The sequence below is a fragment of the Aythya ferina genome (assembly GCF_964211825.1).
Source record: "Aythya ferina genome assembly, chromosome: 1".
In the NCBI taxonomy this organism is placed as follows: domain Eukaryota; kingdom Metazoa; phylum Chordata; class Aves; order Anseriformes; family Anatidae; genus Aythya; species Aythya ferina.
Window position 1 is genome coordinate 24,781,865 of NC_140296.1, and position 19,203 is coordinate 24,801,067.

A 19,203-nucleotide genomic window follows, 5' to 3' on the forward strand; every position below is an offset into this window, starting at 1 on the left:
TAAATATGTTTTAGTCTTCTCCCAGTAAAAAAAAAAAAAAAAAAAAAAAAAAAAAAGATTACTTTTTAAAGTTCATAAAGAAAAATAATTGGATAAATCAAAATGCCTTTCCTATGAATCAGGTGGGGACAGGTGCTGCCTTAGACATTGCGTTCCACACTACTTTGGGTATCACACAAGTTTTTTGTAAACAATGAAAAACTAATAAGCAATGTGAAGATTCAGGGCTTCAGCTGGGGTTCTAGTCCACTCTCAGTAGTTTTCATGATTTTTATGCAGTGGATATTGGAGTAAAAGGAAAGACTTGAGAGCTCCTCTCTCTAGAATATATTTCCTAATGTAGTAGTTAAAATATGCTCCGAAGAATGAAATGTATGGTTTCAGATCCCATTAGACAGAAGAGGGAGATGAAGTTGCATTGCCTGTCTTCCTGGATGGTGTCTTAGTCACTGATTTTCTAACAAAACAGAGGAAAATGTGGAAGAGCATCTCCCCCTCAGCTCTTCATTTAGAACAAATTTATACTAAATTTATTGATAGGTCAAGTCAACCAAAATTAGGTATATTAACCTCTTTTTTTTTTTCTTTTTTCTTTTCATCAAGCTGTTATCATGTTCCTCTTGTTTGTTATTTAGCAATCTATACACAGCTCTCTCAAAACTCTTACGACCTATGTGATGTTCATCTTTTCATATTCAGTGCACTGAAATAGTTATATCTTATAAACGAAATATATGTTTTATGAGGAGAAACTAGTATCTCTTTACTCTTCAGTATGATTCATCAGATGATAGCTGAAAACTATATTGGGTTTTTGTCTTAATTTTTTTTCATCACAATAAGCCTCTGTAAAAAAAAAATAAAAATATTAAAGCTTTATTCACTTTTACAGAACTGCTACTTTTTAGCTTTTGATTTTTATTTTTTTTAACATCACAGATAGATTAGTTTCCTTCTCCATTCCCAGTCTACATCTCATACTATTCATTCCTTTATGATTTTTCTTTATTCAGTGATGTTTCTTGCACTTAATACATGACATTTTAGCTTATATTCTATTCAAATTCTTCAAACTCATTAGATTTCTGGTATTTCCAATTTCTCTATTCAGTCATGACCATTTGTCTTTCTTAATAGTAAGTTTTTTATCTCTTGCAGTATTTTCTTGTCTCTTGACAATTTTTAGATCATTTTAGATGCTTCAGCTAATTCATCATGAATGCCAGGGAGATTCTGCAAATTGCACTGGAAATAAAACCTCTCCAGTGGGAGAATGGAACTCACTCTCCCACTTGATCTAAGTGTGAAATCAAAGACCTTCATGTCCTTGTCCTAAAACCATACGTAAGACAATTCACTTCCTTTATTTAGAAATAATAATCATAATCAGAATTGTTTAGTAGATTAGGAACACATTATATACTTTAAAATTTTGATGTTTTGATGAATATATGCTATCAAATGACTTAAAGAACCAATAAGTGGACATTCAGTGCTAACATTTCATTTGCATGAACCTCAAAGATTATATATTTCTGTGAGACTTCCAGAGTTACATCTTTACTCCTTGATTTCAGATGAATCTTATCTTAATGCAGTAAACCTAATAGAAGGCTGTCTTAAATAGGATTCAAAAAATTAATACTTGCTAACAAACACTTTAAAAGATTTTAACCATGATCTGGGAAGAATAGTGAGTAATAAATATGCATGTTTCATAATGGATCAAACATATATAGGTATAGAGAATACACAAAACTTTCAGAGAAGAAATGCTAAACTTTCTTTTCAAAACTGAGTTAATCTAACAACAGAAACAAGTTAAGATGCAATATAGCAGGCAAATTGTCCCCCATTTTCTACTGCGATTTCTTCTGAACCATCTGGCAGAAGTTGATGTTTGACACAGAATACTCTTGTGAAAAATATTTACTGAGGTACGTGCTTCTTGAAAATTCACAGAATCATAGAATTGTTTGGGTTGCAAGAGACCTTAAAGACCACGTAGTTCCAACATGCTGCCATGAGCAGGGACACCTCTCACCAGACCACGTTGCTCAAAGCCCCATCCAACCTGGCCTTGAACACTTCTAGGGATGGGGCAGCCACATCTTCTCTGGGCGGCCTGTTCCAGTGCCTCATCAGCCTTACAGTAAAAAAAAATTCTTCCTAATGTCTAATCTAAATCTATCCTTTTTTAGTTTAAAACCATCATTACACTTACTATGCTCCCTTTAAGGAGTCCCTTTCCATCTTTCTTGTAGGACCCTGTAAGCCCACTTCTCTTCTGGCTGAATTCAACTTTCTCAACCTGACAATCCCAATTCTCAGCCTGAGAGAAATTCTTCTGCTTTCTACTGCTGGGGAAGGAAAATAGGGGCAAAAATATTAATTCAGCCTTATTCAGTTTCATGTATCCCAGAAGAGTGTACAGAGATTTTAATTTAGTTGCTACTACTCAGATAGGCAGTACTAGACATCCAGTACTGGAGGCTTATATCTAACCTTTTGATTGACCGGAATTATTAAGCTTTAGGGCCTTTGGATTTTAAGGAAGAGAAGAGATTTAAAATGTGGATTAGACTGAGAGAGAAAATATACTACTGTACAAATTGACTTGTCTGTCACCAGCATTGAGTAGCTAAAATTTTAAGGAAAGCTAACTTGAGAATGTATTTTTTTAATTTCAGTTTTCTCTTTTTGCATTTCAACATATTAATGGTGTTATTTTCTATCTAAAAATCTAATGTGAATTGCTAAACTGCAGATGAATTCTGTAGCCCTTTGCTGAGGTTATTTAATGAACCAGCAATGCGTGAGTGGTATGCAGGTAGAACATGCATGCTAAACACAATGTGAATTACAATTACTTCAGGCTTAGGTTTAGAATTTAAAAAGGACACTCAGAGCAGTAGAATAATGATTAGTAGTCACATTTATGTTTAGAATTGTAAAATACCTGATGAACTTAGAATCAGTTGCTACAGCCTTTGTTGACTAAATCACTGAGGAACATTTGGGACCATGATGATGTGATTCAGGAAAATGTGCACCAGTTTGGAACATTTGGGAATCCTGAAATATGTTGTATAAAACATGGCCTAAAAAGAAATGACAGAATTATGTATGACCTTTTCTTCTAGATTGTAGATTTTTGTTACTTCATGAAAAGAATATCTGAATGCTTGGCAGAGACACATATCAGGCATCTATCACATTAAATTATTTCTTTCATTCATATTATCTTTAGGTAGATAACTATGCATCTTTCATAAATCTGTTTTGGTTTGGCTTGGTTGTTGTTTTCACTGTTTGTGCCATTGGAGTGGTTTGATTGGCTAAAAGATGGTGTGTGTATTTTTTAATTTTAAAGCTGTCAGTCTTACACTTTTCTTGTTCTGCTACTACTTTGTTTTGCACATTTTTGTCCAGTCTATTGTGTTGTTCATAGAGTTTCTTAGTCTTCTTCATCTGGATGTCATTCTCTATATTCACTTATTGTATATTATTTTATCAGAAGAATGAGACATTTTGACAAGATTACCATGGATGATATGTCAGAAAACGGCATTTTCTTTCAAGCTAGGATGATAATGTCTCAATGATTTTGCATCCTCTTATAGTAGAGATGTTTCTTGTGACTATTTTTAATTTAATAACACCTTACCTGTCTTCATGTCTTGATTCACACCTAAAAAAGAACATCAACCAGATGTAGAGCATTAGTACTTGTGGAATATGGGGAGGATTGTCCTTTCTTCCAAATGGAATTAATTTTCAGACTTAAACTACGCTCTTAAGAAAACAGTCTTCTAAAGAAGATTTCTTCTTGTGTTTTTATGACATTGTAAGGACTCTGCTCTTGTCAGTAGCTACTCAATATTCCTTAACTCAAGTATTCCAGAACTCAAGTATTTGATTGAAACATTAATTGAGCTGGAGATCTTTTGTGTGGATACGAGCTAATTTTAGGAATTTTCATACTTTTATGGTGCAGATTAATCTACCGGTGTAGACTCAAGTTTTATTCACCTGTAGCAGCTGCTATGTAAACACTTTATATCACCAAGGACTGAAAGATATTATTAACTACAAATGAGAGCAATTATTTTAGGGTCGTGTATCTTAATCAATAGTTACTGCATTGTGCAAACTCATCTTCTCCTAATGTGAATGGAAAGAGACAGAAAAACATCAATGTGCCTAGAATTACCTTTCTGAAATACATGCTTTAGGGTAGTGGTAACGCCGTTGTTGAGAATGCAGAAATATTAACTGGGACTGTGATCCCCTTTAAAAAGAGTAAATTATTATTATTATTATTATTATTATTATTATGCTTGAGGAACCTGTAGTACACTGTCATCAGATAAAAGATCATAAAAAATAAGCTGTATGTTATTTTCACAAAGGCTTCACAAATAAAATTTCCATCACCAGGCTTTGAATGAAAATCCAGAGAAACTGAGGACTTAGACATATGTTAACTACATTTACAAGAGACAAAACCAAAACTCTTCACATTTTGATCCATTACGTGCCATCATGTTTACATGAAAGTGTAACAAAATAATTACCAAAGGAACTTCTAGAGCAAAATGTGGCCTTATTACCCTAAATAGTTGCATTTTCTCCCTACTTTATTTCATTACAATAATTATTTTTAGTTATAAAGGAAAATGTATCTGCTCAAGTAGAAAATGTGTATGATGATGATAATACATTGTCTTAACATTTACAAATATCATTTGTTTCAGGTTGGTTTTTCACTCAGTTTTACTATTGGCATAGACTTTTATTGGAATCGTTTTTTAAAATAAAGACATTAAAAAAATAAATAGAAAAGTTTAAATTTACCTGTCTGCACTATGACAGCTGTCCAGTGTTGACAAAGTGTTAATTAAATGTCTATACAATCTTTTCCTTCTTCCATTTTAGCATGTGCAATGTATTTACAAATTCTCAAGACTACACTTAAACATTATTTTTTAAAGGGCATAATACCAAAATTGTGCATGTAAATCTTTACTGGCTTAGTTTTGAATGCTTGATATTTTCTTTGCAAATCTAGAACACAGGCACACATAGTGGTGTCAACAACATATCAATGAAGTGATGTGATGTTTCAGTTTTAGGGGCACTGAAAGAGAAATTGAGTTTCTCAGACTGACAAAGAATAGGAGTATGGTTTCATATATGTGAAACTATAGGGTTTATATGAAACTATATACTATAGGGTATATATATATATACCCTATATATATACATGTATATATATGTATGGTTTGACTATAGGTTAACTATGAAACCGTATATAATATATATATATGGTTTCATATATAGTTCACATAGTCAACCTATTTCAAAAAGATTAAGGAAATTGCCTTTATTATGTGTTCTTTATCAATAGCATTATAACAGAGTGTAATCCTGTAATAAGCAAAAACTGTTGCTAACTCTGCTGCAGTTTTAGTAATCTGCCATTTCTTTTCCTACAGGAGCGTAGTCGTACCAGTGAAGAAGCCCCCACCAGGTAGTCTGGCCGTGACCACAGTTGGAACTGCCACAGCGGGGAGTGGGCTGCCACCGGGTAGTACACCTAATATATTTGCTGCAACAGGAGCTACACCAAAAAGTATGATTAATACAACAGGTATCGTCCTTAAATATTTTTGTGACACTCATTTTTCCTTTTTTTTTTTCTTTGTTTGTTTTTGTTATTTTTAGTGGTGTTTTGTTTTGCTATTTTTAGTGATGTTTTGTTTTGTTTTGTTTTGAACCATCTTTTCGGTTACTGTTTTTGTACTGTTCAAAAAAAACTGGAATGACTAAATCTTGTCCTTTGTTAGAGACAGTATTCTCACTTGGTGTATGTTTACAATCTTTGATAGTACATGTTGGACTTGCACAACCTTTAAATGAGTGAATAAATATTGTTTTATAGTCATAGGTCAGAATAAAAATGAGCTATCTTCTCCAGTGCTCTGTAGCAGAGGATGTTTGTACGATATATACCAATTAATACCACCCTGCACACCAAAAAAAATAAAGACTACAGGATATTTATGCATATATCATAGGTTGTGAAGGTAAATAGTTTTGTTAATCATTATTTATCAATACAAGTATTTTATGGTTTTTGGAAGGTTTTTTTGGTAAGAATTTACCTAATTTAACTCTAGTCAAGTCTTATCAGTAGTTCTTTATTGTGACCTATAGAAGGAGGATAAGAGTTTTTTCAACTATTAAAAGTGGGATTGTCTATCATGAAAGAATCTGTTGATTATGGAGACTGTGGTTTCCTATCAGAAATGAATCCTTACTGTGAGAGCAACCAATGTTTATTTAAACTCCTTTGAAATGTCTGGCTATGGTCTGTTTTCTTTCTAAACTAAGCAAAAGCACTTGAGAGAAGAGCTCTCTTCAAGGATATCACAACTGCAGTCAAGGGTTGAGAAAATTAAAATCTCCCTGGGGTTGCAGAAAATGGAGGGGGAAGCTTTTGGCATCCTTCTACTTCATGGAATAATATGAAGACACACTCATTATTTTTTTCTTTCTTTTTGCAGATTACCTTTAATACCTGGTAATAGAACTTTGATTTTTCTAATGATAAAAAACAAAACAGACAAAAAAAAAACCCTCTAACTTAATTATCCTGAGGCAGATGGGAGGGAAGAATGCTCTGAATATGTTTTTGCTTCTATGAATGGTTTTATTTTGTGTAGCCAATTCTGTTAATCTTGAATGGATTTCCTTTTAGGTACTCTTGTATCATGCAAAAAATAACCTACATTGGAAACCTTGTTTTCCAAATGATATTGAGTAGTGTGAGCTTTTCAGACTCCTCACTGATTAAAGATCTGGCGTATTTTGGCTGGAATGTAGTAGCTCTTCTTTGTAAGTAATAGCATTTAAAAATCAGTCGTCTCCCTTATACCACTCTTAGTAGAGGACAGTATTGCGGGTACCATGGTATGTTCACATTTTTGTAGATTTTATAGCTTTTTCTGGGTTTTGTTTGTTTGTTGTGTTTGTTTGTTTGTTTGTTTGTTTTGTTATGTTTTACATTTTGTATTTGTCTCCTAGCTTGATTTATGGAAAGTATTAATTATATGAAACTTCAAGTGTCAGATTTAATTAGTCAGAACTAAATGTGTACTGAGCTTCTTGTGATCTTACTTGGTAAAGCCTTTTATGCCTGAATTCATCTGAATGAATTTTATTGATTAATTCTATCAAGAAAGAGTTTTCAAAATGATTCCTTTCCAACAAATTTAATATCAACATTTTAGAAACAGTAAATGCATTAATGGCAGCAAGAATTAGCATAACATTGAAAACATATATATATTAAATTAAAATGCTTGTTTTGCAACTTTTAATTTAGCTATGCCTACAGTAGTTAAAACAGTGATTGTATATGTCAGTTTTTGAGGTGTATGTGTCAAGTATCCCAATGCTTTCAGGTTGTAGAGTTTGTGAAATTATCTGTTATTAATGATTTTAGGGTAAGTAAAGAAAACTTCACTAAACTACAGAGATTTTTACTATGATAAGAAAAGAACAGTATACAATTTTATTAGAAACACTAGATGTCCCCCCAAACCTATTTACAGCTGTTTTTACAGTATGTCACAGCGTGCCAATGCAATTTTATCTTTGAGGTATATTCAGTGCTGGAATTCTGAAGAAGGTGGTGTGGGGGGTTTGTTTGTTTGTTTATTTGTTTCTTTAAGTTATTCATAGATTGGAGTCGGTGTTTACATTTCATCTGCCATCACTGTCATAGTCGATGTCACTGTCACAATGCAATGAAATGTATGTTACTGATGCCCTTTTAGTGCTTTGAATATTTCTTTTGGGAGACAGGTTTTCTTCCTTCATTACTGTAAGAGTCTGTTTCTGTAGTTTTTAGAGTTGATTTCTGTAATTCCTATCCTGATTCTCATCTCTGTGTTAAATCTGTAGTTCTTACTCTGTTTAACCTTATCTTCTGGGATCCTCACTGGTTAAATAACTTAGCAACTATGTTTTTAAACAAAAGCCATAAGGAAAAGGGGAAAAGCAATGTGTGTTACCTAAGAATATATAACCCACATCTCACTCACACTGTACTAAAATTGTAGTAATTAGCGTAAATCAGCTCCTACTCTAAATCCTGAACCAACCACTATAGTAGCCCAGCAAAACCTACTTCATTTTGGTATTGTTTTGAATGTTTTTTTGTTTTTTTTTGTTTTAATGGGACAGTCAAAAATCCAATTTTTACCTTAATTCACTTCAAAAAAAAAACAAAAAACAACAAAAAAAAAAAACACACTAAATACTTAAAGGCTAATAACAATAATAATAATAATAATAACAATTGTACCTGCTGCCAGAAAATATTTGCCCAGTACCAGCCTTTTATCTCTACTTTATTTTCAGATGGCTGCTGAAGCAGTTAAGAAATCATACAGGCTCTGCAAATATTTTATTTGTTATTTGTAGGAAATTAAAATATATATATATTAATATGCCTATATATCAGTTACTAACACTGACCAGCAATGGGAAGTTACTAGTTAGGATTTAAATGAAATTGGTAGAATAATGTAGTTGATCCCTTAACTTCATTTTCTGGGGTCTTCCACCTGTTGTTGCTAACTTGGCTAAACCTTTTGCTTGACACCCTCATCTCTGGTAACATTGCAGTCTCTCCAACTCTACAACAGTTAGTTGATACCTCTGTTGCTGTGATGTGTTACATGGTGACCGTGCAGCAGAACACTGACAGCATTTATCACGATGCTTTCACTACTGCTCACAGCCACTGTATGCCTTTTCTGTTTTGCTTCAGAGAGTCTGAACTCACAGTGCCGTTTCAGCAAACATGATAGATTGGCATTTATAGTCTAAGTTTAGCCCTTAGCTCTGACCCACATCACATAAAATATAAATGTACACTCTGTTTGCATCTTTTCTCTGGGCAGCTGTTCACAACCCATTGAAATGATACCCCCACTGCCCTCCTTACTCTTCAGGTCTTAAAATTCCCCTTGACTTGAGGAAGGAAACTGAAAAACTAAAATTAGAGTCTTGTTAGAGTATTAATATTCTTCAGACACTAGTTTCTCCCATTACTTGCTGAAGGAATAAAAAATTTATATTTTCTCAGTCACTTTTTTAAATTTCTATTTAAAAAAAATAAAATCTATTTGCCTGTAGTTGCAACTGGGCAGCCAAGACATATGTATGTATAGAAAAAAAAAAACACACGGTTTAACTCCTATTCTTCTCAAGCTCATCTTAAATATACCTCTATTTTAGAAAATTCTTGATTTACAAGATGATGTAAAAATGTTTTCATCTTTGGAATATAATTTGAGAATAATGAAAATGAGGTAAGGATTTATTTTGCCTGACTTTCAGTAGCTATTTAGTTTGTTATTTTTATACCAGCAAAATAAGATATTAATTTATATGGTATTCAAATTGAATGTTTTTAATTGTTTTAGATTAAGTAACATTATTTCCTTACTTAAAAGTAAATGAATAAGACAAGGACTATATTAAAAGTTTCTAAAAGTTATATTTTTTCAGATTGAATTAAGACCTGTATTTTTTGGGGGACAGGTGCAGTAGACTCAGGATCTTCTTCTTCCTCTTCGTCATCCAGCTTTGTGAATGGTGCTACCAGCAAAAATCTCCCAGCTGTCCAAACTGTTGCTCCAATGCCAGAGGATTCAGCTGAAAATATGAGGTACACAATTTCTATCTTTTAATATTAATTATCATTTCTTTTCCCATAACAACCTCATACATACAAAACACTATAAAAAGGAATATGTATTTTAGCTTCTTCATTACGCCTTGCTGTAGTTAGTTGTATAATTCAATATGTATTTATAAACTTCTTTAGTACTAAGAATGTAGAAACTAAAATAACACTTCACTGAAAAGCCTAATTTCTTAGGACTATGCTGGTCACTAAAACTTTGTTAAAAGTTATTTTTTAGTTTACCAGCTTTTTACAACACTCAGTAATGAAAGTAAAAATCATAATGCAAGCACAACTTGGTAATAGGGCATTAGTAAGTGGAGAGACATAAATTCTTCTGAGCAAACAAAAGCCCTATTTAAACTAGAGAGGGTGAAAATGAACATGCATTTGTGCAGCTAACTAAATGGTGGACTAGATCTAGATAAGACGAACATGTTATGGAATAGTCCCCTAAAATCACCCTCTAAAATTCCTATTGCGTATCTTTGTATGATAATTTATTTAGTAAAGGTATTCATTTGTGCCATAGACAGATTTTCAACTTTTTCAATGTGCACACCTATTTGCCCTAAAAAGCTGCAACTGGATATAGTAAAGAGCTGACAATTGTCCCTTAGTTGGCTAGCTAATTCAAGATGTGGTTTTAAGATTAGAATGAAAACAGCAACCATGAATTGTTCATGAGCTTAAAAGTTGCCAGGTCTTGTCCTATAGGAGAATTTAATTCCTTAGTGCACTCCAGTGCATAAAACTATTTTTGTCTCATATGTTAGGACAGTATATTTCTGAGGACAAAGTCTTTTATAAAATTCAGATATTGAAGTATGTTAAAATTAACTTGAATCTTTAATAAATTTATTATTAAACAATTTTACTAATGTAACGTTCGTATATTTTTTCAAAAGCATTTTGAAAGTTTTTGTCCAGGAGTCAAAGAACAACTTCAGTTGCAAAATCAGGCCTTCATATTTTGAATTCTGAATTTGAACTCAAAAGTAGTTGTACTCCAAGTACTATATGTAATTAGTCAATGAAAAAATGTATATGGAGCACTACATCAAAAATGTAGATAAATTAATCAGCCTGAGTCTTTGGGGCTTTTTTTCCTTTCTTCACTTTCCTTTTCTACTAAAACTTTATTTTGGTAATAGACCATTTTTGTTTTTCTCATTTTAAAATTATTGTGCTTGTAAAAATCAGAGCTGTTTGTGGGGACCGAAAGCAAGAAGTGACAGCTAACTTGTCTAAGCCTTCCCTTATAGTAACTGCACAGGAAAAAAATAACTCCTTATTGCTGTAGACCAAGCAGAAGAGAGTGAGCAGGAGGATGATCTTGGACTCTTAGGCATTTAATAGTCTTGATTCGTAGGTGGAGGTTTGGTCCAGCCTGAGGTTGCAAAGGTAGCATACTTGGGACTGCGACAGTGTGTGCCCCTATCTCAGAATCTTGTTACATCTCTGCTGTGGTGATTATATATATACAAGGCTCATGTTGCTTTTTCTGTTTGATATCACATAATATTACAGAAATTGCAAAACATTGTACAAACTAAACTTTATCATGAACATACAAAGTATTTACTCTTTCTAAATATTTTCAATTGTCATTTAAAGTATTTCACTTCTGCCTTCTGTTTCTTTTTACTCTAAAAGATACATTTTTAATATCATACATTCTATGATATTTTATTGTGTTTCATTTCAAATCTTATGAGAATCTTTAGCTATCAAAAAAAAAAAAAAAAAGGGAACTTGGGTTCCCTGCGATTGATACTGTACATAACAGTACATTTAATAAAAGTTGTTCTTGTCATTCTTGGTAGGTTTTATGTAAACCTTTATTTTCACAGGCTGAAGTAAACAAATTGCATACCTAATTCTCTCACTAGATTGAAGTAAATTGCTTACATTCCTTCTCTGTGAGCAACTCAAGCACTAGCTAAGAACTACTAAGAACTATTCACCGGGTTATTTGCTTTTTTCCTCTGCAGTTTAAAAAGTATTTTTTTAATCTGATGCTGCTACTATGCTCCTTAAGTATTCTTTGTCCCAGTTTATCACCTTTGTGCTCTTGCTGTCTCCCCTGTCCCAGTTTATCACCTTTGTGTATATGGACATCATATATAATTATATATAATATATATTATTTATTTTCTTAATATTTTTTTTCAAAGTAAATAGTCTTGAATTTGGATGCTATTAAAAATGTATTTGCATTTAAGAATATGTACAACTGGAGAGGAAAAAATATTTTGTTTATTGATCACAAAATATCCTTAAAAACTCTTAGCTCAGTCATGAAAACTAGTTACATGAATCTCCATAGGGAGTTCCCTAATGATTGCAGGATGCATTATAAGGTATAATAGATGTGAGAAGCAGCTGTAGTATCAGATCAGTCTGTCTGTCCTCTTTAGCTTCTCTCTGTGCATGTGGTTGGACCATAAATTCAGTAGATGAGCCACCTGCTTCCCTGAATCTTTTTGGGGTCTCTGTTTATGCTTTTTTCTTAATTCTGTTTCTTCTTTTTGAAACTGAAGGAGCAGAGCTTCAGTCAGTTTTCAACACATAAATGCACCTTGGTTTTATAAAAAGGCAAAAGATTTTTTTTTTCTATTTTTTTCTCTATTTAAATATTAATTTCCATCATTTAATATTAATTTTTAAAGAGTGCTAAACTTTGATCTTAAACTTTTACAGAATACTATCCCAAATTCCCTCTGAATAGATCCATAATGTACAAGATCAATCACTATCCATTTGATAGCAAGATGCTCAAATACCTTGAGGTATTAATCATAGAATGTTTAATCCAAAGTGTTGATTAACAGCACAACCATACCTCCCATGTGATTGGATCTTTAAATAAAATTTTGGATAAAAATTTTTGAAAAATTTTTGTTTTCATTTTAAAACTTTTTAACTTCCTTTTTTTTTTTTTTTAAATTGTACATGAAGTTTTCAGTTACGTGAACTTAGAACCTTTACGTAAATTTACGGTGAAAGCCTAATTTAAAACATGGTTTAGAGAAGTCTAGTCTAGATATATCTAGTAGTTTTTTCTCTAGCAGCAAAAGCTTGCTTTGCTCTATATTGCAAATGAAAAACTCAAAGCTAGTCATCAGTGTTTCAAGTACAGTCAATAGAAGCTCTAGCACGATGAAATTCACTCCGTCTAATCATTTAAAACAATGAAACTCTGATTTAGAATATTAAAAAATCAATATCTTAATTTGAAATAGGGAAGCAGCAACTTGAAAGAAAATAAGCTATAAGAATTCACTTTAACCTATTGAAGGAAAACTTCCAATGTGTTTATAATGTGATATTTGTTTTTAATTGTAGGAATCTTTATATGACCTGAATCAAAAGGTCCACATTTATTTAACATTTATATGTAGTAGATACCTATGAAAATTTGTTAGTGTTCATTCTCTAAGGTTCTGTCAATAAATGTAACTTCTTCCTATACTGTGCTTTTAAATGCCAATAATATTTTGTTGTTGTAGTTTCAGCACAAAGAAAATGTTCTGCTACAAACTGTCCGGGGAAAAATGAATGAAAGAAAGAAAAAAGTAAAAGAAAGAAAGGAAATGACAGAAAGAAAAAAAAAAAAAAAAAAAAAAAAAAGAAACAAACTTAATAAATATGTATATATATTGGTAGACCAGAATATGTATGTAATATAATTTGTTTTTCAGTAATACATCATTTCTTTGAGGTTATGTGGAAAGTGTTTAATCTTGGCACAAGAGTTTCAAAGGGCACAGGTGTTGTGCTCTGACAGCTTTTAAAAGGGACAGAATAAAGAAGGAATCTAAGGAGATAGAGTTCCTCAGATAGTACACAAACCTCAGCAGTCCTATTGCTAGCTTTGTATACTTGGAAAAAGGTATGTTATTTCAGAAGCAGTCACAACACACCTTCCCATTGTACAAGTAGAAATTTAGGAATACTCCATGCCTCAAAAAGTCTCAGCAGGCAGAAAAGTAGAAATACAGTAGCAAAGTGATTTACCTGTGATCATTTTCCCCCAAAGTTGAAGAAAAGAACATTGATTTTTCTTGATTCCTTTTCTAGAGCACTTCCTTGTCTACCTTGTCTAGAACATTTCTTAGTCTACCATTTCAATGACAGATATTGTTATGTGAAAGCTTGAAGAAAAAATCAAGTTATTTGTGATTGCATTATGTGAATAAAAACTGCTCTCTTCAAGTTTTCAAATATATATAACATATAAGGTGAGATAGGTGAAATATCTGACATTCTTCTTCCATGTTTAAAAATGAGAAAAAGAAAAAAAAAAGTTTGCTTGTTTTGGAACTCTCTCAATGCTGTAGAATTTAAAAGGCTGCCACACTGCTGAATCTGGAATGGCATTTTCATTTACATAAAACCATTTAAACACATGTAAATAATTTAAATTATGGTCATTTTCTTCTCTAAAGAATCTTACAGAAACTTTTAAAAATAGGTGTGGTTTGACATCATTTAATTTCAAGTTTTAAGTCTTCTTCCAATCATGGTCTCTGTTTTTCCACAGTATCACGGCAAAGCTTGAAAGAGCCTTAGAAAAGGTGGCCCCTCTCCTGAGAGAAATTTTTGTTGATTTTGCCCCTTTCCTATCTCGTACATTGTTGGGCAGTCATGGACAAGAGCTGTTGATTGAAGGTACTGTTTCTAAGATTATATTATTTTAGTTATTAGTAGTTTGATATGAATACTGTTTCTTTTCAACTATTTTTGATAAATAAATGAATCAATTGTTAATGTCTTGTGATTTCACTTACTCTCATTTAACTTTATATAGAGTAATTAAAAATGTCACCCTGAGATATCCTGTCACATTGGAATGCAAAAATCTCTCTGTAATTTGCTTTTTGCTCCTCAGAATAATAATGTGTCTTTCATACTGACTTTGAGAAACTGTCGAAAAAAGTACAATCAATTCTTATGGAAGAAAATAAAGTGAAGAATGTGGTCCAATATTATTGATATGTGTGTCTAGATTTGGTAGGGAAATTGTTTCCTCAGGTGGGTCAATTGGATTCACATGGGCAGATAAAGAGCTGTCCCTAGAGGAGAATAAAAAGCATTTATGTATGTATGTGTGCATTTATTTTAAGAGAAGTATCTTTGAACATTTTCAATGATTTTTTTATGCATTGTCTTTACCACTAAGTAGTTATAAAATTTGAGAAAGTAATGAAAACTCTTAAGTGAGCCATTAAGTAATCCTGAAGTTATGTAGAAAGTAATGAATCACTACTAGCACAGCTAAAATAGTGATGGGGGAATGACATGAGCATGCACTTTTCTTATTTCATATATCCAGAGGAACATATTCAGTCAAGGAAATTTTTTCTTCCATTTCTTATTGTCAATTAACTGTCAATATTGGTTACCGAGAGGTAGAAGGGTCATTAATGCAAAACTCATACTGTATGAAGATGTCTGCAGGAAAAACAAAAGAAAGAAAAACAGTTTTTCTTCCTTCTGCTGTATATACATTTTCTCTAAATACTTGTGTAGAGGTAGAGTCTTTTCCTATGCTCTTAGTTATTATACCCCATGTTGGCCTTCTTTTCTTCTTAATTCTAGAAATATTTGACCTTGTGACTCAAATCTTTTAAATAGCGTTTTCCTTTTTTGATATATATATATATTTTTTTTAATACAAGGAGTGGCAAAGTAGCTTAGTAATTCTCAGAAACTTACTTTTTTTTTTTTTAAATACTGTTTATTTCATAGCTATGTGTAAGTTGCTGTTCTCACTTAATGACACCTGAAGCTGAGCTATTCAGTGAGAACATCAAGATGACTGTAAAATATTTGATGTGTTTCATTAAGTCTTCATTTCAGTAAAGTTGATTTTAAAATTTGCAGCAGTATTATTTTTTTCTGTTTGATAATTCTTTAATTGCATTATAGTTTTTATAGAATACAAATACAATTGTCTTAGTTTCACCTCAGCTCTTTTATAGATTAAAAGTTTCTTCTCCAGTGCTGTTCTGACTTCATCTTTTGGTCCAATTTGTAGTGTGGACAGGGGTCCAACGTTTTTCAGCATATGACAAGACTGAAAAGCTACAGGCCACAGGAACCCCACAGTACATGGCAGTATGAGTCTATGTCATTTCTGTCCAGACAGAGATCTGGTCTTGTTGGCTGTAGCATTATTCCAATATCCACTTTGACTGCCTTTCCAAATTTTGTCTCTTCTATGATTCAGCCATACAATTCATTCTCAGGAATAACCGTTTATGAACCAAACACTGAGTTCCAAATTACTGTTTTTTTCTATCACTCTTTCCTTAGTGTTGTATTTACCTTTTTCTTCAATTGCTCTCATTTTTAATTTTTAATAAATAAATAAATAAATAAATAGGTTCTTTCTTCCCAAAATGTTGAAATAGCAATCTATAAAGAGAAAAATCCAATCAGAGGTTAGATTCGTGCACTATATGCCTCAGGACTCGTATTTCTGTTCACTCTTTCTAAAGCAGTAGGACTTTTTTCTTCTTAACAAGGAACTCACAGAGTAACTTTTACAGTCACTGTGTACTTCTCATCTTAGTTTTCTTCATTGCAGACTTGATTTCAACTAAACTGGTATTACCTAGCTGAGTTCCCTTTAAAAGAGAATTCTAAATTCTCTCCTAATCCTTTACCTGAATTACTTGCAAATTTCCTGTCATTGTTTACCAATAACTAAAGTTATTGGTAAAGTCTTATCCCCTGAAAGTGCTCTCTGTATAATGACTCTGCAAAACAGAGATTATTAGTAGAGTAATTCAAGATATTTGAGTAAGTAGAATTTATTTTGAGCTTAGATAATTTAAACTTGATTTTTTATGGGCAAGTACCAATTAGCTTGACAGTTTTATATGAAATAGTTTAATCTGTTGCTTTGTATGTAAAGGTTTTATTTACAGGAATTAAAAAAGAACAAATAAACTTCATTTAATCAAATCTGAAGGTGCTGTTTTTCAAAAGGACCCCCTGATAGAAGGGGAACCCTATCAAGTAGTAATCTGACACTGCATTGCTATAGGTAAAACTCTTCACCCATTTACTTACTGAAATAGGTCTCATCTCCCCAAACCCTTTCTCCCCAAACCAGTTCTTTTTTTCAAAGGCATCATACACTTCACTGTTCTTCAAATGTTTCATCCACTTTCCAGAATATTATGTAAGTGGAAGGTGTCCTTACTGATAAGTTAAAAATGACTGCAGTTGATTGCAAATAGCTTTAAACAAAATATGCCAAAAACGGCCCAGTATTACTGCGCTTCATCACCTGAGGTTCTTCAATGCCTCAGAGAACAGAAGTTGCAAAGGTTAAAATTGTCAGTATAGAATCTAATTGGAAACAAACATGCAATATGTGTAGGTCATATATTTAAACTTAGCCATACTCATTGTGGAGTTCCATTTAACACTTGCACAGATATGTTTTCACTAACTCTAGTTTCCATATGGTCTGCAAATACCTTCCATGCAAAGTGCATTACAACATTCTAGCTTTTAGGTGAAAATGTTACAGGCAACTGTAATATGATACATATTCGAAAGAAAAGTTATATCCTCTCTCTGTTGAGTACAAATAAGTAGAAACGTTTTCAGTGCAGCTGTACTTGGAGTATCCTAAACAACAAGAATAAGATTGAAACATAGTCACAAATGATCCTTTCTCTTCTCTTTGGTGAGATACCAAACAAACATTACCATTTTTTTTTATTTTTTTTTTTTATTATTATTATTTCATTTTCCTGTGGGATTACTTAGGTAGAATGCCAGCCAGATACCCCTTCTCCAAAAGATCTCTTACAAATTCTTTGACATACATTTGATATGTTTTTGATACATACACAATTCAAATCATATAAAACAAAAAACGTTTAAATGCTAATAGGAGTTTCTCCTCATTAACTCACCACATGGCCCTATGAAAATATTCAATAGAAATGGTGATGTATGTAATAATAATAGTAATGCCATACTAGCTTTGTATGGTATTTGACAGGAGACTTCTTGAAACAATTGAAAAATTGCCCAAAACATTCCTTTGGATAGAGAGAGAGAACTTGAGTGCTCAATGGCACTACTTTAAAAGCTCCCAAAGACCACAAGGGCTGCATCACTGTGGCATCTAAGAATACTATCACAACTTCTTTCTGATTTCCTTGAACAATACTGAGTTTTATATTAGGAGAAACAGGATAATAATTTTCCTGAAATACTGTAGTAATCTGGAAGTCCTTTATAGTTTCTGGAGGGAAAAAAAAAAAAAAATAAGAAGTCCTATTTGGTGCTTAATGTGGCCCTTGGCTTTCTCTTCAAAAATTTTTCAGCACCTTTTTATTATTGTTGTGCTCAAGAGCACAGATGCTAGAAAGTGGAGTCATGGCATGCACTTGCACAAATTTCCTTTCCTGTTCATTCTGTTCTGTTCTCTCACTCTTTCATTTCACTCTGCCACATCCCAAATATTTTTGTTTGTGTTTATATGTGTGTTTTCTTTCAACTAATCTGACTTCTTGTATTTGCTTCCCAGTCTGTAGCAAAGAAACTAACTGACATTCTGAAGAAAATAAATAAATAGATAAATATTAACAAGTGAGAAAGAGAATACAAACATAGTGTTATGATTTTAAAATTTGCTTTAAATAGGATTAACTGCTTCTAAGTAAAACTGAAACTATTAATAATGTTGAAATTTCTGTGAGCCACTTTTTGATCCACTTTTTGATACTTTTAATAATAGTCTTAACTACACCGTGGAACTATTTCTGGCAAAGCTAACTGATTAGACAATGAAATAAAAAAAAATCAGAAGAAAGGCATTTTGCTGAAGAGAAATGTTGAATCATTTTGTGGAATAACTGCAACTCAAGAAATAGGCATATTTCCACACAGCCAAATGCTAAGTTGGATAGCTAGGAACAAAGAGCAAGCTATACCTAGACAGATATATCTAGGAGGTGAGGGAAGAAACCACACAAAGAAAGTAGGTGTTGTTATATTAATTAGCATACTCTGAGCTCTTTTAGCTTCATGCTGAGGCAGCAAAGCTTAGAAAGAGTAGATTCATTTCTGTGCACAACTTCAGTAAAACTGCTACCATTCGTTTCTGTAGTGAGTATTTCAGGAAAGGTATGCACATACTGCAGAGGGAAAAAAAGATCATGGTACAAGAGTGATTGATAAACTCAATGAACTACAACATAAGCATCTGGATTTATCCAGTGTACCAAAGATAAGAGAGATCCTCATGCCATGTGTGCAAAAGTTAGATACTACCAGATATCTCAGTCTTTCTACTAACAGAACACATAATGAGGGTAAATAAGGTGGAGAACTTTACTAGAACTTATCATCAAGTATTGAGATCAATGTTACTTATAGTCTTTAAGTGGTTTAAATTTTCATTCTAA

General features: G+C 32.5%; 1 protein-coding gene across 10 annotated transcripts in view; it reads left to right on the forward strand.

Moving 5' to 3' along the window:
* Positions 1 to 19,203, forward strand: part of NBEA (neurobeachin) — a 522,340-nt gene that overhangs the window by 222,125 nt on the left and 281,012 nt on the right. For all 10 annotated transcript variants that reach the window (XM_084537470.1, XM_084537471.1, XM_084537462.1 and 7 more), the window contains 3 exons: positions 5,499 to 5,653; positions 9,619 to 9,745; positions 14,310 to 14,437. In XM_084537470.1, the coding sequence (XP_084393596.1) occupies positions 5,499 to 5,653; positions 9,619 to 9,745; positions 14,310 to 14,437 (410 nt within the window). The remainder of the gene's footprint in view (positions 1 to 5,498; positions 5,654 to 9,618; positions 9,746 to 14,309; positions 14,438 to 19,203) is intronic.